This window comes from Plectropomus leopardus, chromosome 1 (genome assembly GCF_026936395.1).
Source record: "Plectropomus leopardus strain MGB_pleo_1.0 chromosome 1, ASM2693639v1, whole genome shotgun sequence".
In the NCBI taxonomy this organism is placed as follows: Eukaryota; Metazoa; Chordata; class Actinopteri; order Perciformes; family Serranidae; genus Plectropomus; species Plectropomus leopardus.
This window is the reverse complement of record NC_142176.1, coordinates 25,653,909-25,675,253: the sequence shown is the minus strand read 5'-3', so window position 1 is coordinate 25,675,253 and position 21,345 is coordinate 25,653,909. Positions and strand designations below refer to the sequence as shown.

General features: G+C 40.5%; 1 protein-coding gene across 2 annotated transcripts in view; it reads left to right on the top strand.

Moving 5' to 3' along the window:
• Nucleotides 1–21,345, top strand: part of spon1a (spondin 1a) — a 151,798-nt gene that overhangs the window by 61,497 nt on the left and 68,956 nt on the right. Inside the window, exons 6-10 of one of the 2 annotated variants that reach the window (XM_088078728.1) lie at nt 1,143–1,720; nt 2,792–2,898; nt 7,801–7,934; nt 16,655–16,728; nt 17,201–17,323. In XM_088078728.1, coding sequence (XP_087934854.1) covers nt 1,489–1,720; nt 2,792–2,898; nt 7,801–7,934; nt 16,655–16,728; nt 17,201–17,323 — 670 coding nt within the window. In that variant the 5' untranslated portion in view covers nt 1,143–1,488. Of the gene's footprint in view, nt 1–1,065; nt 1,721–2,791; nt 2,899–7,800; nt 7,935–16,654; nt 16,729–17,200; nt 17,324–21,345 lie in introns of those variants that run through there. The other variant, XM_042489072.2, reaches the window with a different exon arrangement.

Below are 21,345 nucleotides of genomic sequence, written 5' to 3'. Positions count from 1 at the left end.
ATATACGTACCCATGGGCATTATAACATGGAGATATTTAGGGATTCACTCTGTTTTGGAGCCGGCCTCGTGTGGCCATTGGAGGAACTGGAGTTTTTGGCAATTCCACATCTTTCAGCAATGGAGTTTGCCACTTGATATAAAACAGCTGATGGCCAGTTTCTACAGCTTTATGTATTAAAAAACATTTGATGGGGCACCCAGTAGCTCAGTTGGTAGAGCGGGTGCCCATGTACAGAGGCAAAGTCCTTCCCACAGCGACCCCGATTCGATTCCGACCTTGGCCCTTTGCTGCATGTCGCCCCCCACCTCTCTCCCCCTTTCTGGCTGTCGAAAAAAGCCAGAAAAAATCATTTAAAAAAAAAAAAAATTAGATACTGAGTAAAATGTAATCAAAGACATTGCTTTAGTGTTCTCCAATTTTGATATAACTTTGGGTGATATTTCTGGGGCCAAATGACAAAGTGACATTTGTACCTGATGGTGGTGCTATGGGGAAAGTCAGGGGATCATCGAAGTCTACAGGTATTTTCCTCTGGGGACCATGAAAGCCTGTATAACATTTCATGGCAATATATTGAAGTTAGTCAAATAATTGAGCCTGAACCAAAGTGGTAACAGCACAAACGGCAGACAGACATAAGCATCTCGGGAGACATGCTGCTAGTAAGGCTGAAATTCAATCTTAGCATACACAATATCACCATCTACAGATCTATAAATGTGCACTTTGAATCAGAAAGGCAACACTCTACTGTTTGCACTGATGTGTTTAATCAGGCAGAAGCTCACTAATGAGGATCAATTGAAATACAATGAAGAAATTTAATTAATTCACTTTAGTGCACCAAGAAAATAGAGCGTAAAGCAGTCACCGACCAGCCAATGACTTCACTTTACACAAATCACTCAAAGTTCAATTAGTCACCTAGACAACCTTTTAGCATGCTTTATCAATTCCTTTGTGTGTCTCTGTGTGTGTTCGTGTATTCCCTGGGGCTCCTGAGTGATGACATACACACACACACACACACACACACACACACACACACCGCACTGAGAGTTCAGTCCAAGTATGTCAAACGTGTTGCCTCCTTTGAGCACTCATTGGTGGGGACGTTTGTCTTTGTTCTGTTTGTACAGGGTATTCTTCACAGAGTCTGTTTGTAGATCGCAGTGGCCTTGGAGACCGCCACACAGCGCTCACTCCTCTCTTGGTCATTTCCTCGGACCCTGTTCTCCTGCTCAGTCTAACCAGCGGCACACCGTGTGCAGTTCTCGCAGAGCGTGAGTGCAAAGCGCATCCCAGTCAGTCCTCCTCCTCGCTCTCTGTTATTCACACCAGGATGGATCTACCCTCTTAGCAGTGTACAAGTGTACTTCAGCAAGTTGGGTTCTCATTTGAGAGTGAAAAGGAGCCGAAACAAACATTTCCTCTCAAGATTTTCTTCGTCTCCGCGCGTCAACTTGGCTGTCGGAAACCTACATAATGAGAGCAAACGGGCTACCATCGCGCCTCCTGCTCTTGCTCTGCTTCATCCCCGCTGCAGCGTGCAATATGTTTGCTTTCACCGAGGAGCCCTCTGAGAGAGCCGGGAAGGGAGACGGGTATTGTAGTCGGATATTACGGGCTCAGAGCAGTAGGAAGGAGGGCAGCAGCGAGTTTCGCCTCCGCGTTGAGGGAGACCCGGAGAGCTACCAGCCGGGGAGCACTTACAGAGGTTTGTGTTTATCCGCGAGATTTACGCGCACTGCGTTGGTTGGCTCTGGGTGCGCATTGTCAAATAAACACTAGTCCACGGTCAGTGGGTTATGCAAACTTAAAATAAGTTTCTGCTGAGTGCACTCTTGATGCGACGAGTGAATGCGCCCTTAAAGTGAGATATATTTGGTTAGTAAAAAGGTGATTCTGCATCCCAATAAAGAAATGTGCCTTTGAAATATTAACAGCTAAAGTAAAAACAATTTATTTTCAAAATAATACAGCACCCTTGACTAAATACTAAGCTACTAAAAGCTGCTTTATGATCAAACATTAAAAAGGTTTATATAAAGCTAAATCCCTCTGCGAACTCTTCCATGCTTTCTGGTATTCTCTTTCATAGTTAAAACAGATTTTTAAAATGCCACCAGTCCCTGATTTCATAGCTTTTGTCTTAAGTGGAAGTTATTGGGAGCTGTTAATGGGCATGTGCCATCTGCTCTGTGAATCTCAAAGGCTCATGCTGCTCTGGACTCCACAATATGTTGCATTGCGGTTAGTTCATACTTTTCAGATTTAATCATAAGTAGTTTCACATCATCCAGAGCCAATAACTGAATTCGCTGGAAGTGGGGAGTTGGTAATCACATTTTTTTCCATTCACCTGTACTTGAAATGTAATTATTAAGTCTAAAAATCTTATCACATTATTCTGATAAAGTTGTCAAGTACAGCAAATTGAATTTTCTCCAAAGTAAATGAACATTCTTTGATATTCTCCAGGACTGCAAAATGCATAAAAACACTATCTTAGAGATCTTATGGACATACTGCCTGGCTAAGACTGGGCCATTATAATTATGGTCTTCAAGAACAGGTGAAAGGTTTGATTCTGCACAAAGAAATTGTTACAATTATATCAGAATATATTACCCTTTATCCAGCAGAGTCCAGCACAGCATTATTTCTAACTACTCAGGCAGGTAGTTAATTAAGCCCACTTTAGTCTGTGTTTGGCAGTGAGGATTGTACTTCAGCCGTTTTCTCTGTCAAGTGATGCTTGTTTTCACTCTTGCTTGATTCCATCCAGTGACTCTGATTGCAACCAGCCCCGCCTACTTCAGAGGGTTCACTCTTATTGCCCTTAAGGAGGGCGCGGAGGGAGACAGAGATGAGGACTACATTGGAAATTTCCAGGTAAGGTAGCAGCTAGACATGACTGCTTGCACAATCAGAAAAGAATTCAAGTTTATACGTTTTTCTTTATTGATGCAGAACATTTTCATTCCAAATAACTCATCCTGATCTGCCACACATGTATGTAAACCCTGGTACTTACAGTAAGGTCCACCCTTCATAGCATATATCCTCTGGACTCCAGCAGAAGCACTGGCATGACGAGAGAGAAAAAAATAGAGATCCTACTGTAGATGAGGGGGGTAGGGATCTTGACAGATTTTCTTAGCACAGCCTTCCTGTCTTCACATGTCAAACTGTGATTATTCTCACCTCACCTCCTCTAATAGGCTTGGTATAGCATATGAAAAGAGCAAACTCCCAGCTCAGCTCCATGAAGCTGTGCTCCTCCAGACTGTAAAAGTGCATGTGTGTGGAATTTGAGGAGCTGTGTTGCCCACAAGCAGGCATAAAGTTCATGTATGTAGGAAGCGCACAATTGTTGCAGTTAAGAGGCTAATAAGCATTTTACACAGGCAGGCCAAGCTGCAGTACTGCAGGAAGCGGGAAGAGCACAGAGAAAACAGTGGGGCCAAGAGTGTGAAAAGAAGAGAGAGAGAAGGCAAGCAAACTGGTGCCATTACGCACATGTGAAGATGGACAAAAATGTGAGGCCTTTGTAATTATAATGCAGTGTGAGGAGTCGAGTGGTAGACAGAAGGAGAAAACTGGTTGATAGGGTACGAGTGAGAGATCAGGGACAGTAATCATGTAACACAATTATAAACTTCTTTTATTTCTACAATGTTGTTGCAACCCACTCTCAGTGTAGGACTGCACTGTAAGTTGATGAAACCTAGCATAAATTCATAACCTTTAAATTTGTTCCATTTCACTGGTTCTTGTTCTTTTCCTGTGCCTTTTAGCTCACTGTGTCCTGCAAGTGTTCATTTCAGTCTAGGCTGCAGTTTCAGGAAAGTCACAGAGCTTACAGTGCACAAGATGACATCCTGTTTTCAAAGGATTTGAAAAGAACTGAGCAACTAAAGAATTGGTTTCAGTGATATCAAGAACACAAAATGTTAGATAAATACTCTAGTGTAGTTTACAGCAGTAAAGCAAGTGTGCTATCATTGAATTTTTTTTTAATAAGAAAATGCAAGGTATACATTAAGTTTTAACCAAAGCCAAATTCCCAGTGCTGCCCAGAACCTGAAATCATGTGTCTTCTGAGGGCAGACCTTATAAAGCAGCAGTTGTTAAATGGGTTTACCAATGTGTATGGAGCTCTCTTTTTCAGACTTTTGTGAACCTGTCGGTTTCAGTAAAAACCTATTATTTTATTGAACCTGTGGTACATTACACGGAGAGGTTTGCACAGCAGCCCTCAGGCTGCTGTGATCACAGCTACTGCCATGCTGTGGCACTCTCTGTGAACCTGAGCCTTGAATATGGGAGGACATAAAAAACAGGAACCTTTTATTTTTGTACTGCCATTACCCAGCACTATCACCGGCAACATTTTTTTTTCTTTCTGTATTATTTGTCCCTGCAATTGATTTCATGCTGTTGTTATTTAGTGCCAGCCTTGAGCGTGCTCTTCGGCCATAAGGCTGAGTGCGGTGTGGTGTGACAGGGCGCTAAACGTCAGGAGTGAAGATGGGGGAAACTACATCATTTAGTCATGTTCAGACACTTCTCTCCACACATGGATCAGACTGAGTGTGGGGTGCACACAGTATGATAGATAGATTGTGTGACCACAGCCTTAAGATGCTGGCATCAATTGTATGGATGTGTCATTACTGGATCTTGCCTTTGATTAGACACCTGCAAGATTTTAAGAAGTTGAAGGTCTCTTTCACAGCTGCGGATGATCACCTGTTTCGTTAAAAGCACCATGTGACAGCGCAGCAAAAATACACTGCTGTCCAAAGAGATATCCCTCTATCATCGCCGGCACAGTTAGCCTTTAATGTTTTTTGTCTTTTATGTCAAAAAAGCTCATGCACAGGGACACACATACACCATTTCTCCATTCTGAATGAGCCCTGGGTGGGCCGGCCTCCAGGCATTGAGAGAAAAAGAAAAAAAAGAAGCTGCAACAGAAGACGTCAGACTTTATTTAACATACAGCTCATTTGAAATCCATTGGTGTGCCCCGTCTCAGCCGTCTCAGGACAGCTCCTGACTTGATGAAAAGCACTTTTATTGAGCTTTCTGGGAAGGTCAGTTGCCACAGTGTGTATGTTTGTGTGTGCATGCGTATGTGTTTGTTTGCAGGGAGCGTAAACCAGCACGCAATGGCAGCGATGTCCGATGAGACATTACTTCTCACCAGGGTGAGATGATAAAACAAGAAAAAGCAAACACTGCTATGTGAGAGGTGAAATTGGTGCTACTCTGAGGCCATCATGTGACATAACCACAGACAATGACATGGCAGAGGTCAGGCTTGCTTTGTCTTTGCATCATAATTCCACAAGGATGGTATGATATTAGGGCACATGACCTGTTTGTTCTTACTTTTCCAAAGTTTTCATGGTTTTGTAGCCTCTGTAGGGCCAAGCACCTTTTTGATGCACAAATTTATGCATAAACCCAGAATAACATCTCAATTTTTCCACTTATCTGTCACATTTTTTCATTCCCCTCACTCACCGTCTGTTTATTGGTTGAAGATTTAAAAATATAGATCTAGACATGTACAAGAAGAAATGGATCAGAGGTCAGTTAGCAGCAAACTGGTTGCTTCTTTTTGCAGATGGCGTTGAGACCTCACTGGTTGTAATGTGTTGTAGTCTGGTCAGGCCACCCCAGGATGCCTGTTAGAAACCATGGGAACACGGAGGGGGGGTATAATCCGTCAGACCAAAATAGGCTGCATACACACAGACTGCACGCATACACACACACATAGAGGCATGCACATCCACATACAATCCCCTTTAAGAGGGAACTCATTCATAACCTGGCATGACAAAGGAAATTCTCTGCTGACAGCTTTATGGAGTGAGAAAGTTCCCTGTCTTTACTGCCCTGATGTCACTTCCTATCAAACAGATCCTTGGTCTCTGGGCAGCGAATATTAGCTCGCCGGCTGTGCTCCCTTGTGTGACCTGCTCTGCTAATTTCCTGTCCAGTTAAAATCAATGAGATGCTCAGTGTCTCAGGTGTGCACTTGAGTCTAGAAGGCAGCTTGCATTCTGACTCTTCAATTTGACCCAAAAGAGGCTGGGGACTTTTTTACAAATGTACTGTGGTTAACTTTTACGAAAATAGCTTTTTGTCGTATTTTATATGGATACTTGATAGTCTGTGAAAAACTACTGTCTCTAATGGCATGTAGCAGAATCTACTGGCAGCGTTGTGAAACAGCCAGTCAGAGCTGAGGTGTCTCTAACACAGCTGTCAATCATGTCAATCACTCTGTTAACTGTGGTCAAAATAGGTAGCACTTATCAAATATGAATCAAGATTATGTCACTGCATTACCTCAAATGTTTTCAGAAACATATTAGTGTACTGTTTAGCTTTAAAATGAGAAAAGTTTGCGACCCATCTGCCATGTTAGACAGTTAAATGAGGAACTGCCCACTGCTGCGAACAACTTTCTCATTTTACAGCTCAACAGTACACAAAAATATGTTCCTTAAAATGTTTTTTTTTTTTTTTTTTTTTAATAAAGATATATTTTTTGGGCTTTTCCAATGCCTTTATTTGATGGGACAGATATAGCATGAAAGGGAGAGAGAGAGAGAGAAGGGACGACATGCAGCAAAGCACCGGACCCGAACCCGTGGCCGCTGCGGTGAGGACACAGCCCCTGTACATGAAAATGTTTGAGGGAACAAAAAGGTTATGCAGTAACATAATCTTTATTTTAATTTGATCAGCGCTGCCGAGTTTTTCTTCAGCAGAAGGTGGCAAAGTGGTGGCTGCTGTGGAGCGCTACATCCCATACATCATTAAAGAATGTTCCCAGCGTCTTTTTTTAATGATGTGCTGCATGTGGGTTTTGTTTCTATAAGATCAATATGTCGACATTAACATTAACATTAAGCTAATGTGACGCTACATTAACAGAGGGCTGACACAATTAACAACAAGCTTACAACGGTACAATGATAACACTGTGTCCACTGGCCAATCTGCTCCCACAAATGCACTATTCTGTCTCTGTTGAGACAGCAGCCAAGCTAAAAAGCAGCAGTAAAATCACCAGCAACTTTCTGAAAAGTTGACAAATTTTTAACTTAAAGCAGCGGGAGTGGCTGCACAAAAAAAGGCGGAGTGTTCTGAGAAAAGATGCTGAGTGCATCACTTTTTGTCTAGCTGGGCGCATGCAGCTACAGATGGCCGCTCCTCATATGGAACTATTGAAAAAAGACGCTGACGCTAAAGGTTAAACACAGTACATACAGCATACTCTATGAGTTATAATGACTATTTATTTTTAACCAGACTAGTACAGTGTTCAGCATTTTACAAGAAAAAAGTAAATATTGGAGAGCAACTGTTTTTTTTGTTTTTTCTTAACTCAGATTGATTTTGTGGCCAATTGGAGGAAACCCCAGGATGCTTTAACATATTCATACTGGTGTTTGTACATGTGAAAGATTTCAGTCCAGTTCAGTGTAATAGCTGCTGAAGTCAGATCTGTTTGTAGTACCAAAATACACCATTGTGTATTTTTATTTTGGCGAATTCCCTTGATACCGTATGCCCAGAAAATGTGAAATTAATGTTAGTTTCAGCTGCTAATTATGTTTATAGCTATGCTGACAACAGGAGAGGAAATTAATGTGAAATGGTCCATGCCTGGTGAATACAATCACATGCAGAGGTTTCAAGAGCTTTTGAGGCAAGACTCATCTGAGAACATTTTCATTCATCACTAATCTCTTGGTGTGTGTTTTACAGATAATTGATGAGGAGGAAACACAGTTCATGACCAACTGCCCCCCTGCAGTGACAGAGAGCACTCCTCGCAGACGCACCAGCATCCAGGTGTTTTGGACTGCGCCCCCCAGTGGCTCCGGCTGTGTCACCATTAAGTATGTATACCGCCAATGATGCCGAGCCCGATGAGCTTAGAGATACACTATATGCTTCTGGTTTAGGATTATCTTCCATCTGAACAGGCTCTTGTACTTGGTGAACTGTAATCCATTATGTTCTAATCTAAAAGGTCTGGTTATGTGGAGAGTAAGCCTTTTTTTTTACTCTGTGCATCACTGCCTGCAGATCAGTGGAGGATACAAGATACAAGCTTATAGTCTGCAAGTCCCGAGAATGGATTTGATAATGTGATTATCTCCTTCTGACCATTTTCAAAGCTTACTTTTAGATGCCTTTTCTACCTTCCAGGCAGCCACAATATCATGTCTTCTTGTATTTTTTGAGATGTGAATTTATTATAGCAGATGGATGGCATTTATATCAACACGGGTAGGCCTAATAAGAGAAACAGCTCTCTGTATAATGCAAAACAGTTCAGCAGCACCACAAGCTACAACCTCCAAAATTACCATAAGGATTTGTTAAAGGAGTGTTGATTCAGACTGCATTGTTTTAAGCTGCAATTGTACCTATAAAACTGGCAGCTGAGTGCATATTGATAGTGGTGACAGTTTTGATGTGAAATAGATTGACGTGCTGTAGAAGGAGAGGCTCAGTATGTAGGATTTAGGAGGATATATTGGCCAAAATGGAATATAATATAATAAGCACGATTTCTTTAGTGTGAAAGCTGAATGTAAGAATCATCGTGTTTTCACTACCTTAGAATGAGCTGTTTATATCTCTATAGAGAGCACATCACAAGGATGTGGTCTCTGTAGACAAGCTACAGAGACCACTATGTTGCATCGCAATATTTCTACAGTAGCCCTCTGTGTTTTCACGTTGGCCACCGTACTTAAGAAAGGAAAAACACAGATTTTTTAAATTGTGAAACAGCTTCATTTACTGTTTTTACCGGTTTAAATCACAGGGTGTGTTTTTTTTTTTTTTTTTGGTGATTATTCGGCTCCTTGAAAAAAAACATACTGAACATCTGGATCTTAAATTATCAGAGAAAAAAATTTGAGCACAAATTACGAAATGCCCAGACCCATCTCTTGCCAAACAGCATCTCTTAAGACGCTGACTCTTACTGTGAAACTGCTTTACCGGTCATTTTTATGCCTCTGTGCTGGCGATAGCCGAGGCTGGAGGCATTATGTTTTTGGGTTGTCCGTTATCCTGTTATCGGGTTATCCTGTCCTGCACGTATGGACGTACGTCCAGCATATGTGAATGCAATATCTCAAGAATTTCTTCAAATTTGACACAAACATTCACTTGGTGGTCATAGATCAAAGGTCAAGGTCCCTGTGACCTCATTCTTGTGAACACGACATCTCAAGAAAACTTTGACAGATTTTCTTTTCAAATTTGGCACAAACAAGGATGAACTGATTATAAATTAATGGACAAAGGTCAAGGTCATGGTGACCTTGCATTCATCTCATTCTTGTGAAAATGATATCTCAAGATCATATTGAGGGAATTTCTTCAGATTTGGCACAAATGTCCACTTGGAGTCAAGAATGAACTAATTATCATCTTTGAAAGTCAATTGGTCAAGGTCACAGTGACCTCATAAAACATGTTTTTGCCCACTTTGAAACTGTGCTGATTGTACTGATCTTCTGTGTTGCTGGGAGGAAGGTGTGTGTGATGCATCCATGGTTTTACAGACATGGTTGTAAACTGCACTTGCAACTTGACTGTGCAGAGGCATTCAACCGTGTGGCGGTATATGAGTGTATGCCTTAAACCAACGGGTTACCTCTGCAAAGAATTCGGCTCATGGTAAAAACTTTCAGGACAAAAAACACTGAAGGAAATATCATCGGGAGAAGTTTCAGCTGGCTGTAATTGGCAATCCTCACTGCTAGCTCCCTGAGTCTCCCTAAATCTTATACACTGCTGCTTAAAGAGTTTGTTGTTCAACTTGTTAACAACATTGGTACCTAGCTTTTATATAATTATGTCATACAGATTTACATCTGAGTTTTAATCATTTAATGTATTCTAGTACTACAGCGCTCTGGGATTGCGAGCTATGCCATCAGCATAGATCAAATCCTCATGTACAGTAAATCAGTTTCATTATGTACCTTCCCCTAAGCTAAGCAGATTTAAATACAGCCTGTCTTGTCAAATTTTAATTCCCACATGGCTTCATAAGCCATCCATTACCTTTTGTTAGTTATATAGCTGACTGACGCCAATCAATTCTGCTGTTTTGTGGTCTCTTGGCTTGCTTGGGGACAGAAGGTTAGTCATGTTCAGCTAAAGACAGAACATGGCAGAAATCTATTTATTAACCCCGTGCTGTGGGGGAAATAATGACAGTACATGAAGGGGGAAGATATAAAGGGACTGTGACTCACAAGACCTTCTGATCAATGTATTATTTAACTGTTTATGCACCCACTTGCGTTCTCTGCTGCCTGGGCTGTTCTTATTTACAAATGGAAGATGAAAAGGTTGCATTTTTTAGTTATGCATGTTATTATGTGACTGATATGGAGTGTGATTAGTTACTCTTTTCTACGTCTCTATTTTTTCCAATACCCTTGTCCCTGTCTTTGTGGAGTGTCTTTGTGACCTGCCCTCTCAATTACCTCTTAGCTCTCCCATACACTCTCACTCGTGTTTCTGCTCCTGCTTCTTTCCTCCTCTCTTTTTTTTGGGTTATCCGTCTTCTCTTTGTTTTCAACTTCATTGTGGGGTTGTCATAGTTTTCTCACAGCAGGTCATGTCGTTCAACACTTCTGCCCTCCTCACAGAGACCGGTGGGTTGATGGCAGAATTATACCCAGTTATAAGCACATGGATCGAGGGGAAAGCTGAAAGTGTGGCAGAACATACAGCCTAGAAAGTGAGGAGATACTTGAAAGTGGTGAGACGTGGATGTAGTAATACCAGGGTGCAGAAAATAAGAGAGGGAGAGAGGGAGAACTTCAAAAGAGGTGCCTCTGAAAATCATGATTACATGGAGGGGGTGGGTATTTGTCACTGTTCTTCCCCCTATCTGGAACTCATAAAGATGACAGGGCTTTTTGTATGCGTCTGTGCTGCAACAGAACAAAAGTCTTAATTAAGTATTATTGATTTGGGAGGTTCGACTCCTGTAACTAACTGACAAGTGCAGAGCTTTTTATATGAAAAGTTTTAAGAGGGAGAGACATTCTTGTAGACTATTGCTTTGTTAACACACAGCCCAGACCAGCAGAAAAACACAGGTACATCAACTCACACAAAATCAACAAATATGCACAGGAAGAAACAAGATAATAATGATTGCTAATATTATAGATTTACATAGAGAGGACATTTGGTCACCACCACAGGCAGGGTAAATGTTTGTTTTTAATTTCATTTTGCTTCCCAAAAGAGCTCAACCAGTCTGCCTGCCTGTAAAATATCATGGTTATTTTCAAAAAACAACATCTGGCCATGAAATTAGAAGTGCGTGTGTGAGGCTTGTGTGTTTCTGCTAGAAAGCTCCGGTGACGCTTGCCCCTCCCGAGTGGTTTGCTGCAGTATAATTGATGGGCCGTTGCTGTCTTTCAGATGGAAAGACTGAGCTTAGTGGTTTTGTTGCGTTGAAGGTTGGTTTGTGATGATAGGGTCAAGCAAGGATGCTCATTCAAACTCCTGAAATCAGACTTTGAAAGTCTTACCATCTAATCCAGTTATTTTCAGCTTTCCTACATGCTAGAATCAAATCGGGCCAAGGTTTCCGTCGCTGTGTTTCTTTGGCTGATATCAGACTCTTGTTTTGTGAAGATGTATTCTATACGTATACAAGTGCTGCTAAGTTTTGTGGAACTGATCCCAACTCTATTATTATCTTGTTTTCGCTGCCTTACACTGGTTTAATTTCTCATCTTCCTACAGTGATACAGACATGTGTTCAGGGTGTTTTGAGCACACATATAACTGTTATTTAACCATTTAAACCTGAGCAACTTGGCTTGGTTTCTTTCAAAAACACAGAAAGGGGTGACACGCAACTTAATAAAAAATGTCCCAAAAATGAGCAAGAAATTTGTAAAATTACAGTAAAAAAGAAAATTACCTTAAAATTACAGTATGTAACATTGCAGTGTCAGATGTTCATATACAGCCAATGCGACCATAGTAATACAGTGAGTCAGATCAGAGCAGACTGGACTTTTTCAGAAGGGAAGCATAAAAAGAGTCTTAGACAGAAGGTGAATACAGGCAGTATGAGGGTATTTTTTTTAATTCGATTTTTTTCTCAGCAGAGTAGTTGTGTGCACACCCAACCTATTTTGAGGTCAGGTATTGGATAAAACTACATGTTAATGTAACAAAGAGAATAAATATCTGCACACTGAAATTGTTTTGTTTTTTTTACATAAAAGTGTGTAAACTTGTTGTAGTAGATACTCAAATTAGAACATGAAAATGAATAGGTCAGCTTTAAAAATAAATTATAAGTTGATATTGGCTAAATATAAGAAGCAGCTATAATTTGTTTTGCTCTTTGCTGATAAAACAGAGTGATGAGAGATACATTTTTAGTAGGAGATGCATCTGCCTCTGAGCTTAACAAATCCAGGTATTCTGCCGACTGGAAATGAGATCTGAAATGGAACCAGCTATCAGGACCTAAACTGTAGTCAGAGACACTAAAGATAACCTCAAGAAGTCAGCAAAGGGGTTTCTCTTCAGCATGGTGTTCCTTATTATTACTAGTTTGCCAGAGGGCTTTTTAAACTGCTGCTTGACTGGAAATGGACGACTACTAAATGACTGCTAAATGTTCTTCAAATTTAAGACCTATCATTTAAAAACTCCCCATATCTGTTCCCCTAATTTTTATCCAGATCTAGCTGCCAAGCTTCCCTTATTGAAAGTTTTAACAAAGAGGTATTTTGTCTCATCTTTTTACCCGACTTTGTTCTAAGTCAAATGTTAAGCTTCATGTCTAATTGGATTGAAAATAATTGGCTTCCACTCTGCTCATTAGGGAACCCTTAATGATAAAATCAAACATGACCTGCAGTTGTCCGATGACAAAAGTGGAACTCTAGTCAGGAGCTATTGTCACCGCTGAATCTTTGTGGTTGGAGCCACATCAAAATGTTATCCATATATTGCAGTCGCCATTGAAGTTGCTGCTATCTTTTATCTTTCCATTTGTAGGTAGGAAGCAATTTATTTGTCATCCCCCTCTGGCATGCAGTATGAAGGGTAGTGTGATGTATTCTGATGGGCTGTCTGAGTGAGACAGTATATCAGTGATCAGATGAATGTCACTACTACATGCAGCTGCCAGAGTCTGTTTATCTCCTTCAGCACAGTGATAGGACAGATCGCGGAGGACTTCGACGGGCCATTGCAGTTAAGTCGACCCATAGAAATGTAATGTAAATACAATTGCATCAGTGCAGTGGTTTTGCGTAGTGTCTTTTAGTTGTTTCCTTTTCTGTTCATAGCAGTAGGTAGAACAAAATTAAGAGATTTATTAATCTCTGGCTGAAACAAAAGAAATGAGAAATTTCTTTGGATGGAGCAGGAATTATACAACAAAATGAGAACTGATTAATCTTCTCTTATATACTCTTATGCCTCTGTGCATCTGTCTGTCTTTACCATCTGTCCATCCATCTGGCGGTCCCATTCTCATGAATACAATATCTCAGGAATGCTTTGAGAGAATTTCTCCAAATTTGGCAGAAGTATCCAGTTGCACTCAAAGATGAATTGTTTAGATTTTGGTGGCCAAAGGTCAAGGGTACTGTGAATTCACATCCGTTCATCCCCTTCTTGTGAGCGTGATATCTCAGCAATGCCTTGAGGGAATTCATTCAAATTTGGCGCAAACATTCACTTGGACCAGTGGAGGAACATTTTTGTGGTCAAACATCAGTGTCACTGTGATCTCACTTGTGTACATCGCCTTCTTGTGAATGTGATATTTCGGGGGTGCCTTGACGGGATTTCTTTTAAATTTGACACAAACGTCCATTTAGTCAAGCATGAACTGACTTGATTTTGGTAGTCTAGTTCTGATGATCTTTAAAAATGGCTCCTTAAAAGCAGATGTTGGCGAGTAGAACCTCAGACCTTTAGAAAGAACCCTTTTGTAACCCTTATTTCTAAGAGTGCACATTCACTGAAAATGTAGCCATAGAAAGACCAAAATCTACCCTGCTTTATTCTTTTTGCCTGAATTCTCCTCTTTACTGTCTCCTCTTTCTCTCTTTTTGTCAGGCTCTAAAACATGCACCCATATTCCCTCACACACACATTCAAATCAGTGCACTTTTGGGGTGATTGGGATCGGTTGCGGTGTGGATCCAGCAAAGTGAGATAGAATTTAAATTGGATGTTAAATAAGCATTACTTGGCTTGATTGTCTGGCCAGCCTGGGAAAGTGGGCAAGCAGTGAGGCAGAGTGTGCTCCTCTCTCTCAGGGAGATATGTGAAATTGGGATGAGATTGAATTAAAGCGTGAACAATTAGTGATGTGCTGGCGGTGTCGCTTACCTTGAATCATTTCATCCACGCAATGAAAGGCCATTTTAGCCATAAATCATACCTGCACTCACACACACACCATTATATTCTTGCATCAGAAAAAGAATGATATTCTTATGAGGGTAAATTGAGGTGTGTTTGAGTGAGATTGAAAATACAAAGTGTGTAAGAGATGGTATGTGTAAGAGAGAACAGCAGTGTGTGAATTACAGTGTGTGTGACACAGAATGAATGGACTGGTGTATTATAGGTGTATTATAAAGCATGTGAAAGAGCATACTTATGTGTGTGAGGGTATGATAATGTGTTCTGTTTGAGAAGAAACAATACAGTATGTGAGAGAAAGTGTACCTGAAAAGGCAATTTGACTGAAAGAGATGGCTTGAAATCAAAGCCTGGATTTGCTCAGTGGCACTGCTGATAATACATTGAAAGGCTAAAAGAAGGATTGTTTAATTCAAGATAGTACCTTTGAGGACAAATTCAGGTCCTTACAATATGGTAGAATGACAGGCAGATCACTATTTAAAAAAAAAAATCCAATTATTACACTCCCTCACACATAGCTGTCTTTCTTCTCTCTTATTGTGGTTCACTGTAAGTAGTGGTATATGTAAGAGCATGGTGAGTATGAGACAACATTATCAGAAAACAGTAGTGTGCATGAGACCTCTTTAATGGCTGACCTGCCTCTCTACATGGTGTTTTAAGTCCATCACGTTCCTTCACTCAGTGTGCAGGACATGACCTGTCTTGACCGTTTCTGCCTGCAATGAAAGTTTTGCAACGATTACTTGTTGTTTCTTCCCTTTGGTGACGACCGATCTTTTGCTCTCTGATCTTTTGTTGCTTCTCTCTCTGTCCATCTCTCTTATATGCACTGCTTACATTAAAAGGCTAAATAAAACTTAGAAATACTAAGACAACAGAATGGGAGCCTTGAGAGGCTAAAAGCATCAATGTTGGACTGTACAAATAACGATCCACACACCAAAAAAAAAAAAGAAAATCAGAATAATTTCTAAAAGCCATCTTTAGAGATGTATGAGTCCATTTAGGTACAGAACTGGCTCATATCTGTGTAGTATTTCCATAATAAATTGGGAATGAAGTTACGTGATGTGCATTTGTGAGTAAATGACTCTAATTTCCCCCCATTCTCTGGGTTAATGTCCCCCAAGTATGCATTTCCTTGCTGCGAGGGACTGGTTCTGGGATCAGCTCAGCTCAATAGAGCACAACACAGCTCAGCTTAGTTTGATACTCCACAATAAATGGCATCCAAACAGTCCAGCTGGACGAGACCCACCTGGATCAGATCTTTCCCCCAGCACCTACATCCAGTACCTCATTGTTGGGTTTTATCCCCATGGAAACCTTCCTGCAGCCATGGCTGGTGTTCAACGCTGGTGTTTGTGAGGAAGTTAGGTGCCTGGAGGCTTGTTTTCAGTTGTTGTTTTCTCAAGTCTGCTGGCCTCTGAAAAGGTTTGTTTGTGGCTGATTTACATGTCAAGGCCCCTCTCAGACCTGTGTTCCCCTCCACCCAGTGGAACAAGCCTCTTAGACAGCTCAATCTAGAGAAGCTCCCCTCTGCCAGGCCTCACATTTTGGGGGACGTTGCTGTTGGCCTGTCAATCAGTTCTTATCGACACATCGTGTATTTCTGCAAAGTTACAAAGTCTTGTATGGACTTTCTTCAATGCAGAAAATACTCTTTTAGTTGCAGTCTCTCTCTTTTTCGGTTTCGTCTTCAGCCTTTCATCCTCTCAGCCTCTCATTTCTGTGTACGCGTATATCTTAATGCTGATGCATGCTTTTTGTGGTCTTTGTACGAGACAGCGAATGCCTCCTTCTGAAAGACAGCCTGATTTTGCAATTTCCCAGTGGGCTCTGATACCTGCTTTTAGAAGTCTTCTGCAAAAAAAAAAACAGGAAGATGATTATGAATAACCCTGCACCTGTTCCATCTGCCACAATCCACTGTTCAGAATCTATCACATCTTAAAAGCCAAGATTTTCTACATTTCCTGCTGCCTGTTGTGTTCTCTTTATTTTTTAAACCTCACAGCTCCTCCAAAGCATTCCTCGTGTTTTCCAGCTGTGACATTCACTCATACATTTGCCCCTTAAACTATACATATGCACTTGGTGCTGCCCCCAACAAACTTCACTCCTCACTGCCCCCATTCTCTTTGTTATCTCTGTGCAGGGCAAGCATTGTGCAGAAGAGGATAATCTATTTCCAGGATGAAGGCTCGCTCACCAAGCGAATGTGTGAGAAAGGTAGGCTTCTTTTATTGACATGGGAAAAAAATCACTTAACATAAATTTCCTATTCCTTCAATCTCCCTGGTGGCACTCTGTTTCCTTTTCCACTTATCGTCTCTTTTTCTTTTGATTTTCTTCTCCTACTGTATTTTCTTTTGTTCTTCATTTTGATGCGGGGCTTTCCTCTCTGCTGTTATACTCTGGCATGTGAACGATTGTAAATGAGTGTGACCCCCTGACTGTGCATGACATTGGATGTCACACTGTGCCACAGATCAGAAGAACCATGCTGCACATCCTCCCATTTGCAGATGCCCTCCCTCTTTTCCTCCTGTCAGCTCCCCACTTTCTAATGTCACCCATCTCCTGCATGATGGGCCGCTCTTATCTGCCCTTTATACTCATGAGCAATCTCTCTACGCCTATCTGGTGGTCTTCTGTATTTCTCTCTCTAACTCTTTTACTTTTTTCCCTCATTTCTGTACAGAATCCCTGTATGGAGACACTACGGATAAACCTCTGCTTGACTGTTGTGCCTGTGGAACAGCAAAGTACAGAGTCACTTTCTATGGGAATTGGTCAGAGAAGATCCATCCTAAAGACTATCCACGTAAGCACAAACTCTTTTGCTCGTTATCATGTGACCTCAGCTCCATCGCACATTAAAAGCATGGTAGTATTCTTTCTTCTGTGATTTTTTTTTTTATACAGTAAAAACAATCCTAAAAAAAAACAAACTACATCAGCAGCAAATTGATCACGCTAGGCAAAGCGAGGCAGTTTTATTTTTACACCACATTTTATACAACAGGGCAATTCAAAGTGCTTTACAGAGCAATAAAATATAAAACATAGTAAGAATACAGATTTGCAATTACTGAATTAAAAAGGTAAGATGTAAAAGGTAAAATTAATTACTAAATTATTTTTATATTTTTTAAAATAAAAAAACACCATTAAAAATAGCAAAAGTGCAAACAAGGTGCAAAGATAGAAAGATTATTTAACGGATCTAAAATCAAGTTTAAAAATAGGTTTGCAGTCACTACAGGGTGGAGTAGGCTGTGTAAAAAAATGAATGTTTTTAGCTTTGACTTAAAAGTGGTCAGAGTCTGGGCTTATCTAACATCATCTGGGAGGTTATTTCAGGTTTGTTATGCATGATAACAAAACACGGCTTTGCCATGTTTTTTTCTAACTCTTGGGACAAAAATGAATGGATGAAATCATTTTTGGGCCAGCCACAGGTGTCACATGCCAATAGGTATTGCCAGTGTAGTCAAAGCCTGTTATAGTTTATTCCATAGACTACCATGCCATAGACCTCCATTGTTTTCCAATGAGCAACAATATTTCAATGGCACCAAGCTGCAACCTCAAGGGCCGAAAAATTAAGCCAACACAGAAGTGCCAAAAACTGCAGTTTTGTAATTGGCTGCTTGAGACTGCACCAAAACAATCAATCCCCATAGAACCCCGTGTTGAAATGCTTTTTTTTGCAGCAGAAATAAACATGTTTACAGCCTGGCACAAAAAACATTTAGATGTCTATAGCCACTTTCAATATTCATGACAACTGTGCAGGGGTGAATTTTTGTAAAACTCACCCATTAACATTTTATTAAGGCTTAAAGTTGTGATAAAATTTTGCCTTTTTAAATGTAAAGTATATACTCATGCCCCATTTATACAGATTTAATTCTTGAATACGAATGATCAATGTATCCTTGTACAATGGTTCATATGATGTACTTAATGTAAAGTTATGTAGGTTAGCTTTCGGTAAGTACATTTTCGTAGGTTAGGTTTATGGTGAAGACATACCTTAGATCCACTTGTTCTCGAACACCCCTCCCCCGGGGGAAAGTACTCTGTTGTTTGACCCATCCACCACACCAACTTGCCTCCTTACACAGACTTTTGGTCTTTATACCATTTTCTTCATTCAACAGGATTTGTTGACAATAACAAAAGCTGGCAGCCTTATCCTTTATTCTTGATCGTAGCAGCACAGCCCCAGAAGTTCCAAGATATGTTACCAAAACGTGGTTGATTTTGCCTGTTTTGTGGCTCTCGATATTGATGTGTGTGGTTCGCTACAGCACTATGGTTAAGTGCGATGTGTGTATAACCTTGAGCCACACTATCAGGATGTGAATGGACTTAAGGATTACACCGGCTCTCGTGTCTAAGTCGGGCTCTCGCCGGTCAGATCAATATACTGATTAGAGTAGAATAAGATAAACCCTGAGATCGAAAAGGAGCCCTAATTTACTGTCTTATGGCGGCAGTAGTTGGTGTGTGACTCACTCTCACACACAGATATGCAAACACACACCACGCAGATAGATCAACTTAAAAGAGGATAGGGCAAGCTGCGTGGTGTCTGTTTCATCCCGACTCTTCGGATGTTACAGTTGGATTTCTCCTTGCACAAAGTCATATCCTAGGTAACCAGTTATTATAACACACTGCACATTTTGTACTGGACAATATTATTCACAGACTACAAGTACACAATGGTCTATCCTTATTGGAGCTCTGAAAATACTTTACATTAAAAACTCAACAAAACATATCAGCTATAGGTAAACTTGGAACATGTAAGTAGTAATTAGTTTTTTTTTCCTCTAGCTGAGCTCCTTCAATACGTCACATGTCATCCCTCTATTTTTAACACATGTCCTTCAAGTTACACAACCCTAAGACCACTGTGGTGACACACATTCCAGACCAAAAATCCACTGTAAAACAGGCCAGCAGGACTGCTTTTTTTTCACTGCTGACATGATAACCTTGACAGTTCTATTTTCTTTCTCCCTTTCGTATCCATTGTAAGTCATGCAGCAGTGCATGGCTATTCGATCCAGGCGCTGGCAGCTCCCTTGGACACAGGGAGCATATTGAGACAGAGAATGGCCTGGTTGTCAGTAAATATTTTTTTATGGGATTAGTCAGAGGTTGAGTGAAATAGCTAAAGAGGGAGAGAGCGTTTAACATTCATTTATTATCCAAAGAAAGAGGTACTGCATCAAAGTAAATTTCCCAGGGAAGCAATATGTTGAATTCCAGACTTGACATAGTAAACACCAAAACAACAGCTGCCCTCAATCTCATGTATACGTACCCCAACACCAACACCTAGAATATAAAGTGGTTCCATATGATTTTACATGATGCATTCACAAGCTCAAGGACATTTCTCATAGCTTTGTGCTTGACAAAATTCACTTTTAACCAAGACCCATCACATCTCCTGAACACCACAGTTTCAGTCCTTTTGGTCTCCCTTAAAATTAGAACATTCACATTGTTTTAAGACTGTCTAATCAATTAATTTTATTTGCACTGTAACAAAATAATATGAGACAGTCGTAGTTAATTTCTAGCATCACCCCACTACACCTCTAGTGTAAAACATCATGTCCAGCGATTCTCTTGTATGTTTACAGACATCTGGAAGTACAAAGAACTAGTCATTGCATGGCAACGGGGGTGTCTTAAGCCTTAATTTGGAGACAGCGTTGTCAAATGTGTGATGTTGAAAAAAACAGTTTACCTCTGTCTATATCAGCTGCATAACAATCTTGTGCATCACAGCTTAATAGGTCATTTGAAAGTCTCAGTTAAGTCTGCAAATATTGTTCTGAGGTCCAGCAATGCACAGTGGACCAGAGAGTCCTATTAACCTGTAAAGATCAAAGGGGCCACTTATATTCTCATGAAACTCCATATTCTTGACACAGACCTGTAAAATTGCAGCAGGTCATTAAAAGACACTTTGCAGCTCAGCACATATTATGTCACTGCTCTATTTCTCTCCCTTGTATCTTATAAAAGACATTTCCACAAATTCTCAATGGACACCAGCCACAACACTGACCACAAGCACTGTGGTCAGTTTCCTGCTAAAACTACACTAATGAGGACAATGGCCAGGTTATACCCACCTTTGGGGCAAACTAATACTGCCTCAACCTTAGGTGAAATAACCTGATGATGCATAAAAAGCTGTGAACCAAAACCATAATGTTAAAGCAATTTAGATATTGGCTGTGACACCCTGCCTGCCAGGCTCAGACATTTATGAAAGGACGGGGCTCGGATAGCCTTAAAATTTCATAAAGGGGCACCAACAAAAAAATATTAAACAACAGATATGTTTGAAATAATATTGGCAGTCAATATAAATATGGATTGATGGACAGGAGGTAAAAGGCATCCTCTGCTTCTGTAATCCCTTCCTTTTCAAATGTAGCTTCCATACTCACAAAAACTGAAAATCCTTTAAAGATCAAATAAAGGGAGAGAAATGTCCTGAAAGTTTTTTTTTTTTTTTTTTTTAAATCTTGGTCTTTGCTACATTCAATGCACCATCCATTACCACTACCTCACACAACAAACATCCAAAACTCTTCAAACAAACTTGAACCTTGTTGACTTTGTCTCCTTCTTGACATAAACATTCAGGTACTTGAAAAAGTAAGACCTCCTGGCTTTAGAGATTTTCCTCACATCAATTTTCTAGCAAAAGACCACAGCTTTTGTCCAGTCAAACTTGTTGAGAAGTTACTCCAAACAATCTGTTATGCCAGATTTGAGGTCATTATAGATGGATGGGAAAAAACAAAC